The sequence below is a fragment of the Lethenteron reissneri genome, chromosome 49 (assembly GCF_015708825.2).
Source record: "Lethenteron reissneri isolate LAM-NWPU_2019-01 chromosome 49, ASM1570882v1, whole genome shotgun sequence".
NCBI classification, from domain to species: Eukaryota; Metazoa; Chordata; class Hyperoartia; order Petromyzontiformes; family Petromyzontidae; genus Lethenteron; species Lethenteron reissneri.
In genome coordinates, this window is record NC_083827.1 from 1,301,926 (window position 1) to 1,318,846 (window position 16,921).

A 16,921-nucleotide genomic window follows, 5' to 3' on the forward strand; every position below is an offset into this window, starting at 1 on the left:
TCACGAAAGCTCCAAAATTAAGATTATGAACAGACCTCTGGAACCACCTCACTCGTCCGTAAGTCGAGGAGTGCCTGTACCAAATTATTACGATACAGCGACACACACCAGTGTTGGATTGAGCCGTCTCGTTAGGTGGGGTTAGGCACGGAGTGAATGTGGACTTCGACTGAACAAATTGCATTGAGGAGTTCTCATTATGTGCCCGACAGTCTTAAAACGCTATTATATTTAATTAACCCTCTAAGATACTGATACATTCACCGAAGCAAAAACTTGATAACATCTCCTTTAAGTGGGGCAACTTAACAAACCCAACAGCAAGAGCGGAGCTAACGCATTAGAGCCACGTTAATCAATACACCCCCCCCCCCCCCCCCGCAACATCTAACGGGAGTTGCGGTGTAAATCACACACCACATCCTTTCTTGTAAATACTGCTTCAAGATGCCTCGTGACACACAGATGCCTGGCCACAAGCTGTCAATTACGATGCACGCATCGCCTCACCGGTACAACATTAAACCACCAATACCAACAGCCACCATTCGCCACTAAGCAACGATGACGTCACCACGGTGCCTGTGCCAGGCCAGGTGCACTTTGAGGCCACTTGAAGTGTCGAAGGCTCGCTGACAGGAGGTCACGGGACAGGTCCTGCAGGTGCCATGAGTTGACCAACTGAGCTTACTGCCAGATACACCAGCTGTGCCCCCTACTGTGCTACACAAGACAAATAGACAAAGATCCCGTATTGCCTTAACATAATGTTAGGGCAAGTGCTGTTAGCGAGCACTCATGAAGGCCGTCACAGCACACGATGTGGATGGGTGGCCAGGACCACGCCTAACCAACCGCCTTTGTCTCCCTCGTGGTGATGTTTACACACTGCACCAGGTACTCGAGGCTGAGTCGACCTAGAGGAGGCCTAGGACTGGTTCAAATAATCGTCACTGATTTTGGCCATGAGCGGGAATCGAACTCGGGTCGCCAGGTTCGTAGCGCAGTGCTAACCGCTACACTACCGCTCCCACATACACAGACAGACACACACACACACAGATAAACTAACACACACACACAGATAAACTAACACACACACAGATAAACTAACACACACACACTGCTCGAGCAGCCACGGTCGTGTGACAACAAAGTCTTGCTACAAGCGAGGTGCGATGACGTTCGCCTGGCAGCCACCGCTTTGGAGGCGAGGGCCCAAGGATCACGCAAACCCCATGGAACTTCTAAACCCACTGGGTTCACGTTGGCCAGGAGATGGCAGTACTGCAAGTGAGTGCGTGAAACGCACTCGTGCGGTGGACCTTTAATGACCATTTGCATTGTCGTGGAGAGAATGAGGAATAAAATAAAATAAGAGGAACATACGCCTCTCGCCGTATCTCTGTCCCTCCGGGTGAGATATACAATTATTTTCATTTGTTTTTACACACAACCAATGGCTGGACTTGTCCCTTGCTTTTTATTCCACGCGTGTGCGGCGATAATGCAGCCATCGAGGGTCGAATTCAAACCGAGTGTGATCGGCCTCGCGCTCGCTGAAGATAATTGTCTTTAGGGAAGTCGTGAACTGTATACGCAACTGCGCACAATTCTGTGAGTCACTTATAACTGATTTGCCGTTACTTATTGCCAATTATGGACCTGGCACTTAATAATATGCTACACAGTGGCAGTGGGGGTCACAAAATGCCGCTGTATTACTAATAAACCCCAATGATCCGATAAAAATGAGGGATTTCGATCGGATCACTGGGGGGGCACGTGCCACCCCCCCCCCCCACCACTGGCTCCGCCAGTGCACATAGCCTGTCATCGGTGACACGGCCTTCTGGGAGTGAATTATTTCAGCAGCATTGGGGTTATTCCAATAAAAAAAACCCTGGATCCGGGTTCGCCTTTCAGCATCATCCCCTGGAATGCGCTGAGGTTTCTCCAGGCACTCGCAAAACAAGGCACACTCAAAGCGACTCTGCCCAAAACCATTCCGACGAAGGATCCTTGAAACTACGCGAGACTTCCACGAACAATCTACGCGAAGGAAACGGCGTTACGCAGGGCACTTTCGCAGTTGTAATGGTGGGAGATTGTAGAGATGCTGCCAGAACACTCGCTCACAATAGCCTGATCCTTGACATTGGTATATCACAGGGTCTTTGACATCCACCTAACCAAAGGTCTTTGGTGGTGGTTTCCAAGACGTCCGTTGAGCATGGTTGGCTTACATATGGTGTGAAAGAAGTTAAACATACATACGTACAGCAAAAGTACTGTGGAGAGTAGTGAGTTTAACATGTACACTTTCACGACCAATATCCATAATAGAGGTTTTTGGGTTAGATTGCGTAAATATAATTGTGTCGTTAAACCCGCCACCGTCCAACACAGCCAATAAGTAAGGTTTGTCACGTAAACAAAACATGCCAATTCGTTACAAGTACAGCACACCGGTGTGTTGGAGAGTAAACCCACAACATGGCAGTAGTGAGAGTTAAACTCCAAATGCAGTAGCTTAGCGGCAAGCACACCAACTCCTAGGCCTCTCAGCCACCCAAACAGACAGATGACCTTCAGCTATAGGCGGCTAAGACCCTATTTAGACCACAAGTCCCTTTTACAGTGGCAGAAGGGAGGAAGCTTCAACGTAGGAATGCAACGGATCCTGCTCCCTGACCAGGATCCACCACGTCCAGTCACGCACCGTACACAGCCCCCAGCCGCTTCGTACATGGGGAAGGTGGGTGGGAGAGGCAATGGGGCGCAGGGAGGGGGGGATGAGAAAGCTGCAGGCGCCGGGCGCTACTGCTGCTGTGCGCAAGACGCATTCTTGCGTGGAGGGGGTAGGTGTTGATGCGTGTGGCCAGTGGCGGCATACTGGTTGGCCACGGTTGCGAGATGTTAACCGTCTCGCCTGGTATGCAGGAGGTCGTGGATTCGATCCCAACCCGGGTGCCTGTGGTTGCGTGGATTTTTCTCCGGGTCCTCTGGTATTTGGCTGCGATACACTTGGTTGAGCTATCATTTACCTGGTAAAAAAAACCCAGTGGTTATAGCTAATAATACTGTGCTACGAAGATGGCTACCTGGGTTCAATTCACTGAACCGGTTCTGATCCTTGACCGAGGTCGATTGAGTCTTAAATTAATATCTGGCGTGGTGATAAAATATCAGCGCCGGGGAGACAAAGGCGAGCAGGCACGGTGCTGGTCAAACCACCCCCTCTCATTGGTGCTCGCTAACAGCACTTGCACCCATCAGTCTGTATAGGCTCTGTCAGGGATCTTTGTTTTGGTAGGCACTCGACAAAAACACTAAACGTGAGCCGTCGTCGTGTCAACATCGCTGGGAATGAGTCTGCATTTATCTCAGGGTGGCGTCGAGATGTCTGAAAATCCCGGGTGACCGAGCCCTGAGAAAACCCCACGTGCTAAAGGCTCCGCGCCGCCGACGAGTCCCCACGTGCTGGAGGCTACGTGGACTGACGAGTCCCCACGTGCTGGAGGCTACGTGGCACTGATGAGTCCCCACGTGCTGGAGACTACGTGGCACTGACGAGTCCCCACGTGCTGGAGGCTACGTGGCACTGACGAGTCCCCACGTGCTGGAGGCTACGTGGCACTGACGAGTCCCCACGTGCTGGAGGCTACGTGGCACTGACGAGTCCCCACGTGCTGGAGGCTACGTGGCACTGACGAGTCCCCACGTGCTGGAAGCTACGTGGCACTGACGAGTCCCCACGTGCTGGAGGCTACGTGGCACTGACGAGTCCCCACGTGCTGGAGGCTACGTGGCACTGACGAGTCCCCACGTGCTGGAGGCTACGTGGCACTGACGAGTCCCCACGTGCTGGAGGCTGTGGCACTGACGAGTCCCCACGTGCTGGAGGCTACGTGGCACTGACGAGTCCCCACGTGCTGGAAGCTACGTGGCACTGACGAGTCCCCACGTGCTGGAGGCTACGTGGCACTGACGAGTCCCCGCGTGCTGGAGGCTACGTGGTACTGACGAGTCCCCGCACACTGGAGGCTACGTGGCACTGACGAGTCCCCACGTGCTGGAGGCTACGTGGCACTGACGAGTCCCCGCACACTGGAGGCTACATGGCACTGACGAGTCCCCACGTGCTGGAGGCTACGTGGCACTGACAAGTCCCCACGTGCTGGAGGCTACGTGGCACTGACGAGTCCCCACGTGCTGGAGGCTACGTGGCACTGACGAGTCCCCACGTGCTGGAGGCTACGTGGCACTGACGAGTCCCCGCACACTGGAGGCTACGCACTGCTGAAGATTCCTGCACGTGCTGGAGGCTACGTGTTACCGATGACGAGACCCAGGACAGGGAATTCATGAGGCCCATTACGAGCCTAGTCGCCCCTGAATCAACGCACAATACTTTCCCCGCATTCTGGAGAAAAAAATTCGCAAAACAACCACTGCCAACGACACGCCACCGCGCACAACAGCCAAAACGCAAACACGGCTCCAGTGTGAGCTCACGCCGTCAGAGTGGCCGGGCAACTCGGCGTGGACGACAGCAAGCGCTGGTTCAACCGCAGGCAGGAGACCGGCAGTCACTCCGCAATGCAGGAACATAAATGTCTGCGGTTCATATCTTCATCGACTTTCGAAAGAGAGAGGGCGCAATGGTTATTATTGCTGTGTGTATCAACTACAATGCACTACGTGCCGTCTGCTTCGCGACGGAGGGGCATTCGAAACGACTCGGCCCATGGCGTTCCGGCGTCGCGGTCCAAATTAGCAAAACGATAAAACATTACCTGCAAATTACTCAATTGGGATCACACTGAACAACATCGCCTTTGAATGGTCACGTGAGCATCAAGCAAGCTCTGTCGTCGTCGTTAGTCGCGTACCTTGAGGTAGAGGGAGGGAATGTCTTGCAGCGCTCGCTCCGGCAGCTCCGAGGTGGGCACGGCCGTGCTATCCCGGAGTATGAGCTCCTCCTCCGAGCCCTCCGCGTTGAGCCGTAGGTACAGGTCGGCGCCGCGCGCCGTCAGTCGGCCCAGCGAGCCCACCACCGTCACCTCGTGCGCGAAGGTGCCGGGCAGGTTGAAGTTGAGCGTGACGGTGGCGCAGGCGCCGCCGCTCAGCAGCAGCTGGAAGGCGCAGAAGTCGTCGCTGGTGACGCGGCGCACGCCGCGGATGTCGTCCGTCTGGCGCACGAACGTGCGCAGCAGGCCGTGCGCGCGCTCGGCCCGCTGGCCCGTCAGAAAGGTCACCAGGTCGACGATGTAGCCGCCCGAGGCGTGCAGGCCGCCGCCGCCCATGAGCTCGTCGCACAGCCAGCTGTAGCGGCGGCCCAGCACGCTGCCCGAGTGCACGCGCGCCTCGCACACCATGACGCGGCCGACACGGCCCGCGGCGATGAGCTCTCGCATGCGCTGGAAGGCGGGCAGCATGCGCAGCGCGGTGCCCATGAGGCTCAGCAGCTGCGGGTAGTAGCGCGCCGCCAGAACCATCTCCAGCGCCGCCTCCGCCGTCACCGCCTTCTCGCACAGAACGTTCTTGCCGATTCCTGTAGGCGGAAGCGGGGAAGGGGGTTCGGGTTATTTAGTTGGGTGCAGTATATATATGTATTAACCGATTTGGACTGTAATTAAGATGTGTCCTCCGGTTAAACCACATTTGAGCATCGTGTGTCGAAGTTGTCCGATTAGCAGGTTGGCTACGTACGGTGCGAAAGAAGTTCAAGATACATAAAACTAAAATATAAACTAAACTATTTTTATTTTACTGGGTAAGGCCCACTGAGCTATATACTTCTTTTTCTGAAGGAGCCTGGCCACAAACTATAGCTCGACAAAGTGCCTTGTCATCACGTGGAAATTTATAGCAGCCAAATACTCTAAACGGATGTCAATCCTAAATGCGGAGGGAAAAAAATGGAAGACTCAGAGAAAACTTCACACGACCATGGGGGAGAGAGAGACACGCAAACTCCAAATATACAGAAGGCGTCAGGGTCGGGATCGAACCCTGGAGCTCCTGTATACCAGGCGAGGGAGTTAACATCTTGCACGGCCCAAGACGTCTCCTGCTGCATGGTGTGCACGTTTCCCTTGGCCGAGCAAACATCGTGACTGTGCAGGCTCGGCCCGACAGCTTTACCATGGACGCTGTAGGTACGTACGTTGAACTTCTTTCGCACCGTACATAGCCAACCGTGCTAATCGGAGGTGCGATTAGCATGGTTGCTACGCTGTTGCTGGAATGGAGTAACCAGCCCCCAACGGGGACAAGCAACTGTCGCTGTGTGAAGCTGAAAGCGTCTCTCTTTCAGAGATGTTTGATCGGTTTCCCAGAATGTCTGTTGCTCTTGGGGCGAGCTTTGTGGATTTGACACGGACTGCGAGGAGACTTTGCTCTCTGCCAGCGTGTCGTTCTGTTCCTGCCCGGAGACAAGCTTCCAAAGTTACACCCTGACATTATTATTCTTGTTATTTTCGGGGTGGAGAGATTAGCATAGTGCACTATGAAGCTGGAGGCCTGAGTTAAATTCCCGGCCATGGTTAACATCTTAAACTATTAAATTCTAAACTAAACTTTACATTTTTCCACGTAAGGCACACTGAGCTACGTAGCTCTTTTTCTGAAGCGACCTGGCCAAAACGAAATGGTTCATCACGTGGACATTTATCGCGGTCAAATACAGCACTCTAAATGCGTGACGTCAATTCTAAATACAGAGGGAAAAAACCAGAGGACCCGGGAAAAAAATCCACCCGACCACGGGGAGAATGCGCAAATTCCAAAAATACAGCAGGCGTCCGGGTTTGGGTCGAACCCATGACCTCCTGTATACCAGGGGAGGTAGTTAACATCTCATCACCATCTATGGGCACAGTGACATCTGAATGGGTCCTAGGTCCACCCTCTCTACCAACTGGCACTGACCCCACGTGGTGAAGTATGGTCAAACATACTGACACAGTCGTGTGGAGGCCTTCATCCATCAGTGCATTCATAAAAGAGACTATATTCATCGTAATGTTAATAACTGAGTATATACAGCTGCACAACAGACTATACATCAACACACGGTGAGGCAGCTGCACTGAGCTCCTATGTGTATTTAAAAGCATTACTCTCGTTCGAAACGTGGAAGACGGCTTGAATTGAGATCCACCTCCATCCTCATTAAGATATCCAACAAGCTGCCGAGCCAAGCCATTAAGCGAGGCTGTTTTCAATGCTACTTAAAACCACACCGGATTAGGTCATTTTATTTATGCTCAGCGTTTCGGTGACACATTTGTGACCGCATTTGGCACGAACAAATACCGACCGCTGTTGGGCCATGGGGCTTATCAGCCGATGCAACGGCCACCAAACACCTTGCCAGGCACAAATCTCCAATAACGGCTATCGATTTACAATCATGCGTTGCTCCAGATTTGTCTGGGCGTAAACATATTTAAAACACGTGGAGTTAATATGCCTGACGCTGCCCGTTTAACTTATCACTGCGAAAACACTCTGCTGCCTCTCTTATCTGGAAGGCAAGTAGTGCTGACATTTCCCCAGCGCTGACCACAGGGATTCCAAAACTGCACACGCTTCCTGAGCCGTGCACGGTGCTGATAAAGTGTGCCCTGTACAGCACTCAAACACACACACACACCCTCACAACACTTGCGCAAACACACGCTTGCACGCTACTATGCAGTGCGTATTTGTGTTGCGTAGCCCGAGATATTTCGATAACGGATTCGTTGCCATTCGGTACCAACTTCACGGAGCTAAAAATGGCACCGGCTCAGTCGGCTGAATGTCCCCTAGTAGCCGGTGAACTCAGGACTGAGTCACTTTGCTGGGAGTCCTTGACGAGTGGATCTTACTCCACTCGCAGGATGAACAGCGCTTACGGGTGTAACTTTGACAGGGAAACAAACAATCACAAATTCAAGTTATGCTCGGGAGCTAGATGCCAATGTCGAGGCCTGTGCGCTGTCAGAGAGGGCTTCAGGAGAGGGTTTGCGTAGTTTTGCTGTTCCTCCTCCATTGTCGGAGCACAGACTACGGTGGTTCACCAAGTGGACTTCAAGTTATAGGGCGTTTAAATGAAATTGAATCTCAATTGTGTCTACAGCAGCCTGGCGATCACTTGCTCTTCAATTAAAGGCCCGTGGGTCACTGGCGGCCCCCGACAATACACAGATAGTGAACCCCTCCCCCCCATCATCATCATCGTGCTGCTGTCAAACCCCAATGGTTTTAAATGTGTGGCTGCCCTTGCAATGATGATGAATTATCAGCAAAAGTGGCCCCCCTCTGAAAATGAGTGAAGAACACCGTATCAGATTCCAAAGAACACAGGATGAGATGTTATTATCCTTTGTGCAAGCACTTCCAAGAGTTCATGAACAGTGAGCCTGGTGAAATTTGGGGAGCGCATCGTCAGTAGTGAACCTTTGGGTCCTAGGGTGTTTCGGCCTTTCATACTATACACCCTCCCCAAAGGCGGCCAGCGACAGGGTGATCAATCCTACGCTTGCGTCCCATTCCCAATTAGTCATAGGAGTTGCCTTGTTGTTGGTAGCCAACATCCCATGGGACTATGCATGGCAGGGGCGTCCTCCTCCCTGAGTCAAGCATTGTTGACTGCATACCTCCTGGCCCTCTCACTTTGGGGCCCAGCTGGGGTCTTTCCTCTTCATCCAGAGCCACTGACTGCTGCCTTCTGCCGCCTCCGATACAGCTTTGATTGCCGAACGCTGGCTCTGGCCCTTAATTCCCAGGTCTCTAAGCAGTCTGGTTGTAGATGTTGCCACAAAACCTCTGCAGCCCACCTCCACTGGTCGGACTTCTGTGTTCCAGCCATGATGCCGTGCTTCGGCAGCTAGATCGGCATAGCGCAGATGTTTTCGCTCATAAGCCTCATCTACTGAGTCCTCCCAGGGTACTGTGAGCTCAATGATGAAGACCTTCTTGAGCGAACGGGACCAGAGCACCATGTCAGGTCTTAGGGTGGTGGTTGCGATCTCCGGAGGAAACACAAGTTGCCGGCCAATGTCAGCTAGCATTTTCCAGTCGCGGGCCAAGCGCAGCTGGTCTCGCTCTATTGGTGTAGAGCCGCTCTTCGGTGGTTTAGCCCCTTCGCGGACAAAGGTCGTCCGTAAGGGGTGTGATGCTGCTGGGGGTGGTAGGGAGTTGGTGGCAGCTCGCTTGTCCTCCAGGGCGGACGCAAGGTTTTTAAGGACTTGGTTGTGACGCCAAGTGTAGCGTCCTTGGGTGAGGCTTGTTTTACACCCTGTAAGAATGTGCCTGAGGTTGGCTGGCATGGAACAGAGAGTCTCCAATGACTCTGCTGAACTAGAATAGGAATGAAACATGACGACGCGGGTTCACAGTTCCACCTTGATCAGCGGGGATGAATCAGTGGCACACGTGCCGATTTTTGGGCTGTGCGGTCGCTCTTCCGACAAAACAAGAGTTGCATTCTGGGTATCCTGGACAGTGCGATGGCCTCGACATGCGAGTCCACGTCACCGTCGTCGTTATCATTGTCGTCGTTATTATCATCATCATCATCGTCGTTATCCTCATTGTCGTCGCCACACGAACCATATGCTCAACTCCCACCCCTTGTGGTTACATTTTACGGCAGTTTTACAATGCTGTTAAAACACAATGGCCCTGTTATTATGGCTGGGAAAAGGCAACTCTTGCTACCGCGAAAGCCAAACACGGGGGGGGGGGGGGGGGGGGTGTAAGCGGTGCAAAACCCGTCGGGCACTCCAACACACAGCGCACACACAGCGCACACACAGTGCACACACAGCGCACACACAGCGCACACACAGTGCACACACAGCGCACACACGGCAGTGGCTCAATGTACGTACGTTGAACTTCTTTTCGCACCGTACGTAGCCAACCATGATAATCGGGGCTACACAAGAGCTGGGGGTTTCCCGTGACGATTCCTGCACGAATCACAATTTCTCTGTGGGCGATTCCCACATTAAAAATCGACTTTCATGTGAATAGGAACCGAACCGGGATTTGTACAAGAAAATTGGATTCCACCGAGAACCTGTTGTGAATTGAGCTTAACAAAAAGCATTCATGATTCTAGATGGCCAGAAAAGCAATTCTGGCCGATCCCAGGCATTGTATTTATGTAGAACTTCTTTTGAGTCGTACGTAGCCAACCGTGCTAATCTGAGGATCGGGGAAAGGACAACAAACTAAACACAAAACGCAGTTTAATAGAGGGACCGAGTTGAAGAGCTAAAGCCTTTCGCTTCTCACGCAAGCGAATAAACGACAGCCTACTGAGATTTATTCTCGGTGATAGGAACACCAGCAGGGTTTTGGCCGCGCTTACAGCGATGCTGCAACAGAACACAGCCCTCTCCCCGCGAATGCACTGGCCGCCCTCAATGACAAGGACATTGTTTGTTCTCATCCGGGAGAGATTGAGTTTCTACACGGTGGTTGTGCCGTGGGGCGAGACCTCGAGGTCGCCGCGCGCGACCGGGATCGTGAGTTTTAACTCGGCACAGAAACATTACCAAGTGGCACCGCTGGCACTGTGACACCACTGACTTTGAAGGATTCATCACAATCAGAATATTTATTTATACTGCAGGAGGAGGAATCCGATGAGCTCTTGTTCACAGATGTCCAGTAGGGGCACAGGGTAAGATCATTACAACAACAAACAGTACATCCATAATAGAGGTGTTTGGGTTAGATCGCGAAAAGGACTATATTATGGATAATATTGGTCGCAAAAGCCTACGTGTTAAACAAACAAAACATCATCATCAAGTTCATTCATTTACATCAACTGGGTTCTCACGTGCGTGATCAAATGAAAATATTGTGAGCGTGTGAACCCGACTTTACTTGAATAAACAATTAATCGTTACAAGCCGAAGATATGCTCTTTGCCAACTCGGTGCCCACACCCAAATTCCCTGAGTCTTGGTGTGTGCCTGCTACTGTGTACCTCGTTCGCAACTGAATATTTACCTATGACTACAAAGTGAATCACTGTGAACAGACTGGAACTCACATGAACGTCCAGAAAAAACACCTCGTTCGAAACCCAAACATCGCACGTGACTTTGACATTCCTCCCCCTCAAAGACACCGGTGGAACCCCGGGCAACCACACCAGAACACCAACAGGCCGATGCACCGCACCTCTTTCATGAATGGACAACGAATGGCAGAGGCCATAGTAGCGCGATTGTGGCCATGCAACCGAACCGAGGGACTGTGCTCCTTCCACTGAAGAGGAATCGCAAATGACACGAACTGTCTCCTGAGGTCCTCTCAATCGCGTGTGTGTCGACCGTACGAAGTCGACCGTGCAAATCAGGGGTGCGAGCAGACGTCGACATTGGCATGTAGCTCCCGAACACACTGCCATGCTGAAGAAGAGAACTGGAAAGTCTCTTTACTTGCTGAATTCCTACTCTGGCCAGACTACCTTTGGGCTGGATTCCTTGAATTCGTCAGCCACTGCTGAACTACACCAGGAAACAGTACCCTTCTTGTAAAGGACAACAAACTAAACACAGAACTTCTTGATGAAAATTAAGAATAGGTTTTACCCTTTCTGGCAATAAAACAAGTCTTAAGATGTTCAAACACCACATGGGTACCTTTTGCAAGGCATCAAGTCTGCATTATCCACACGTACTTGTGGCAAAACATGCAAACTAACACCCTCGGATAGATATAATGTATGCATAATGTTTGAAATCTATTCTTATTTTTCGTCATTTTTGATAGTAGCAAAGAGGTCCCATAGATAGACTTGCTTTTTTTGCATCGAATGTCGTGCATCAGATGGAGGTGGATGAGTGGCTCCTGTATCTAATAATGTCGATGCTGCAAACCAATTGCTGCATCGCAGTATCCTGAGGTAAACTAAAGTTGTCTTATTATTTTAAAGTAGCCAATGTTATAAACTATTTAAACTATAAACTATGTTTTTATTTTACCAGGTAAGGGCCACTGAGCTATGTAGCTCTTTTTCAGAAGCGACCTGGCCACAAATGATAGCCCAACGAAGTGGCTTATCACGTGGAAATGTATAGTAACAAAATACTCTAAACGCGTGATGTTGATTGTAAATGTGGAGGGATAAACCGTAGAACCCAGAGAAAAATCCATGCCCTACACGGGGAGAAAGACACACAAACTCCAAATATATGAGGCGTCAGGATTGGGATCAAATCCACGACCTCCTGTATACCAGGCGAGGTAGTTAACATCACCGAGCCACCGTGGTGCCCCTGCATTCAGTTCCGTGTTCTTCACCAGCATCAGACAAGTTCGGTAAACTATGCAGATTTCTCAACTTTCGGGTATCTGCTCAAACAGCCACGCCGGGCATTAACCAGAAAACCCGGTCTTTCAAATTCAGCAATTTAGCGGTGAGGAGGTGAAGACTCGATTACATACGGACCCGCCCATACTGGACATCTGTGAAAAAGAGTTTCGCAACTTATCGGTATTCCTCCTCCAGTCTAAATACAGATTCTGATACCTCCACCCCACAGCTGCCATTTAGCAACAACAACAACAAAACCGGTATTTGTTTTGAACGCGTATGAACCATTCCATTCAGGTGCTGTCGTTCATCTCACGCTGGGCTTCTGAATTACGAGTCTGCAGGCCCTTTACAGTCTGGGGGTATCATTTTCGCCACGGTGGCCAGGAGATGTTAACGACCTCGCCTGGTCTACAGGAGGTCGTGGGTTCGATCCCGACCCTGACGCCTGCTATATATTTGGAGTTTCCATGTTCTCCCCGTGGTTGCGTGGATTTTTCGCTGGGTCCTCCGGTTTTTCCCTCCACATTTAGAAGCATGCGTTTAGGGTATTTGGCTGCTATAAATTGCCACGTGATGAGCCACTTCGTTGAGCTATGATTTGTGGCCATGTCGCTTCTGAAAAAGAGCGATATAACTCTGTGGGCCTTACCTGGTAAAATTTAAATTGTTTAGTTTTCGTTCATAGCTTAGTTTAATCGGCTTGTGACCGGTTAAGAGAGATCTGAAATGGGGTCTGAAAAATTGCCAATGAGTTTATTATTAAGGCAGCAGAGGGTCCCCCCCATTGAATGCGCACATCCGGCTGGATTCAACCGGTGTGACAGTCGTGAATGGAATCTCTCACGAATGTGGCTAATCCTCCACAACAACACTGGACTGTTTTATAACTTTACTACAACTTCTTGTCAGTATTGGGGAAAATAAAGCAGGAGGATTCCCCTCTTGCCATATGTGTCACTTTCTAAAGTGCTCAATTTTCTTCCCACATTTAAAAGCATTCAAAACTAATTAGGCAAACAGGTGGAACCATTCTGGAAGTATTTAAAGTCCGCGAGTATTTTCTGGACAACAATGTTCAGAATCGGAATCTGTATTTATACTGCAGGAGAAGTCCAATGAGCTCTAAGGCTCTTTTTCGCAATTGTCCAGTCGGGACAGGTAAGAACGCTCCAACAACAAACTATAAAAACACGATCGGAGTGCTAATTTTAGGTAAGGTAAAAAAAATCACTTAAAAATATATAAATAAAACTAAATTATTTTCATCTTACCAGGTAAAGCGCATTGAGGTATTAGCTTATTTTTTCAGAAGCAACCTGGCCGCAAACGACAGCTCGACAAAGTGGCTTATCACGTGGAAATTTACAGCAGCAAAATCATCAAAATGATCTCAATGCATGTTTCTAGAGGGCAAAGCCGGAGGACCTGGAGAAAAAAAATCTACGTGACCACGGGGAAAGAAATGTTCATGAACGTTTGACAATACCTGTGCCACTCGCAAAGCGATGAAGACGCTAACGCGGCATTGCGAGTGAGCCACCGCAGACACGGAGCGGCACCAGGTCAGCTCACGACCAACCACGGCCACCTGCGCACCACCGGCCGTGACTGAACCAACAGGGTTCCTTGCTCACCCCGTGTGCAACGCATCGTCCTTGTTAAGGGACGGGGATAATATCACTCGGTTGCCCATTTACGTTGTTTGGAAACAGTTCTCCGTAATTGACATCTATTCCTGGCCAAAACGCAGCTTGGGTTTAGCGTCACGGGGCTCATGGAATGAGCAACAGGGGATGCGTGGCCGGGCATGGCTATTTGATTTCCTGGCCCGTGAATAGTGTCCTTGCCAAAGTTCACAGTCTGCGCTGGTAAAAAAGAGCTTCATAGCTCATCGGATTTCTCCAGTGTAAATAAAGATTCTGATCATGATTCTGAAAATGTATGGGAACCACAAAGAAACTTTGCCACTCAACTTTGTTCCGAGAAACCTGGCTTCAGGGCCTGGTGTTTGGACAATGCAGGAAGATTCTGGAAGGAATTCTGGAATGGATATCTGTAGGCGTTTATTGCGACACAGCTTTGCAGTCAAATACGGACCACTGTGCCCACACGCTTTTGTTTTAATCGATTTATAAAGGGAAATGCTTATAACGATTAAGATTCACAACAGAGAAGATGAGAGAGAAAAGGCTGGTGTGGTTCGGTCATGTTGAGAGGAAACAGGAACATTACGTGAGTCAGAAGGTGCAAGTAATGCAATTGGAAGGTAAGAGATCAAGGGATAGGCAGAAGAGGGGGGGGGGCGATGTGGCGTGATCGGACATGGTGGCCCGAGGAGCGGAAAGAGAGATGGCGCAGGACAGGGCAGCATGGAGAAGGTTGGCAAGGGCAGCAGACGCCACGTGAGTGGGACAAACGCGTGGAAGAAGTCACAACAGTGCACTCCATCACGGAACTTAAAACCCCCTGCGCTGTGTATGGAGTTGGATCATGGTGACGAGGGTTCAAGTGAAGCTGCAACACGCAGCTGCAATGGAACGTTTCTCCATCAGCAATGTCCGAGAATCCTTGGGGATGTGACCTTTCCGTGCCGGACACACCCCCTGTGCAAATGCAGATCCATAGCCCGAGCCTCTGCCACTCAGTCCCCTCCACCCATTCCTTCTCCACAAGCCACACCCCCCCCCCCCACCCCTTAGGCAACCCATCGCAGCCTGGCAAACCGACCTGGGAAGAGATCATCATCATGATTATCCCTGCTGCGCAAGGAACCTACCTGAGATATGGACAAGTGAGGCACGACACTGAGACAAACTTTTCTGCTTGAGAGAGGTGAGTGATGTCACCAGGTAGACGCCTCGTTTTCACGGTGACATAAGTATGTAGTGGATGTTGAACTTCTTTAGCCCGTATTTAGCCAACCGTGCTAATCAGAGTGTACAGGGGAAGGACAACAGACTAAACACAAAAAGCAGTTCGAAGATGATTTAAACGTGCATACCTCCAGTGGCTTCCTAATGTAAGGGAGAGCTCTCCAGACGGCCGCAGAAGCGCATCTGAAAGCAGGCAATGAGGTGACCATCTTTGTTTGACGGTTAGCCAAAAGCCGCCGCTGCTGCTGCTGCTGCGAGGATGACGGGAGTTTGCGTGATGATGGTTTATGCTCCTTGACGCGATCAGCAACGAGGTGATTGCGGTTCATGTGGCAAGCGCTTTGACGTGGCGACTGGCGGAGGCCGCTGCTGCCGGGTAGCGCTGAAACATAAAACTAAATCTACGCTCACAAATAAAGATCAAATCTAAGCGAAATAGAAAGCTGATAATAACAATATCAATCACTCTCGAAATTCCAATAAAATGAAGTATGATAAAAGCAAATCATAATAATTGCAGGGTAAACCAATCAGATAACAGAATTGGTTTTAAAATATTTAGTGACAGGGAAAGCCTGCAGTACAAATAGGTGAGTTTTAAGACAGTGATTTACAAAGTGACACAGACTCGGAATCCCTAATGGGCCGAGGAAGGGGATTCCACAATCGCAGACATTTACACGGCGAGGGCAAAACATCTCCCGAGTACAACCGCTGATCACTACCGACTACAAAGTGGTACCCCGTTTTACAAAGTGCGAAAATACGATGGGCTGAGTTCACGAGACCTTTAACCGAGCATCCGAGCTGACGTTGAAGGAGGCTATCGAGAGATATATGGGCACACAGTGGCATCTGCCGGTGAGAAAAAAAACCCAACAACATGAACACCGCAATTTACTTCCATAACGTGTTGTCAAAACACCAGAGTGGTCACCCAAGACATTTAACAGCTCCATAACAAACTACAAAGAGCGCGGTCGAATTTCAGCGAGTGGAAATTAAATATGAAAGTGGAAACTAAACTGAGATGGCTTACAGCACGTGCATACATAAAAAAAACACACTGATAGAATACAACATACATACATCCATAAACATGACAAAATAATAAAGAGATTCCCACAAACATATACAAGTATAACCACAGGCAACTAAGTATCTCTATCTTTCATGTATAGCTCTGCTCATTGCTCTCTCTCTTTTGCACCTCTGTGCTATTGGCTTGTCTCCTACTAAGGTGGCTCTGAATACTGCTTTGAAGGATCTTCACTTCCATGGCAGTGGCTCATTTTCCTCCGCTGCCTCCCCGTGGCTCCCTCGCGGTCTAAAGTCCCCTCTCTCTTCCTTCTCGCCTTCAGCTCAAGGCCGATTGGGTTAGATCTCTCCCCTCCACGGTACCCTGCTGATACACGCACGGTGTGTGTCTTTGTCGTAGTTTCACCCTGATAGAAGCTGCTTTCTTTCCCTGCATGTTCTGCCCGTGGTCGCGTGCATTTTCTCCAGGTCCTCTCTCCACATTTATAAACATGCGTTCAGATTCATCTTCTTGGTTCTTTCGGTAAAGTCACGTAGAAGGGAAGTAATAAAATAATAAAAATAAAACATAATAAAATTATTCTCACGACGTTTCGGCCACAACGCAAGCAGCCGAAACATCGTGAGAATAATTTTATTATGTTTTATTTTTATTATTTTATTACTTCCCTTC

The 16,921-nt window shown here is 50.1% G+C and overlaps 1 protein-coding gene across 1 annotated transcript in view; it reads right to left on the bottom strand.

Annotated features, from left to right (window-relative positions):
* GFOD2 (Gfo/Idh/MocA-like oxidoreductase domain containing 2) overlaps window positions 1-16,921 on the bottom strand; it is a 33,768-nt gene that overhangs the window by 10,416 nt on the left and 6,431 nt on the right. Inside the window, exon 2 of the mRNA XM_061571913.1 lies at window positions 4,896-5,557. Within this exon, the coding sequence (XP_061427897.1) occupies window positions 4,896-5,557 (662 nt within the window). The remainder of the gene's footprint in view (window positions 1-4,895; window positions 5,558-16,921) is intronic.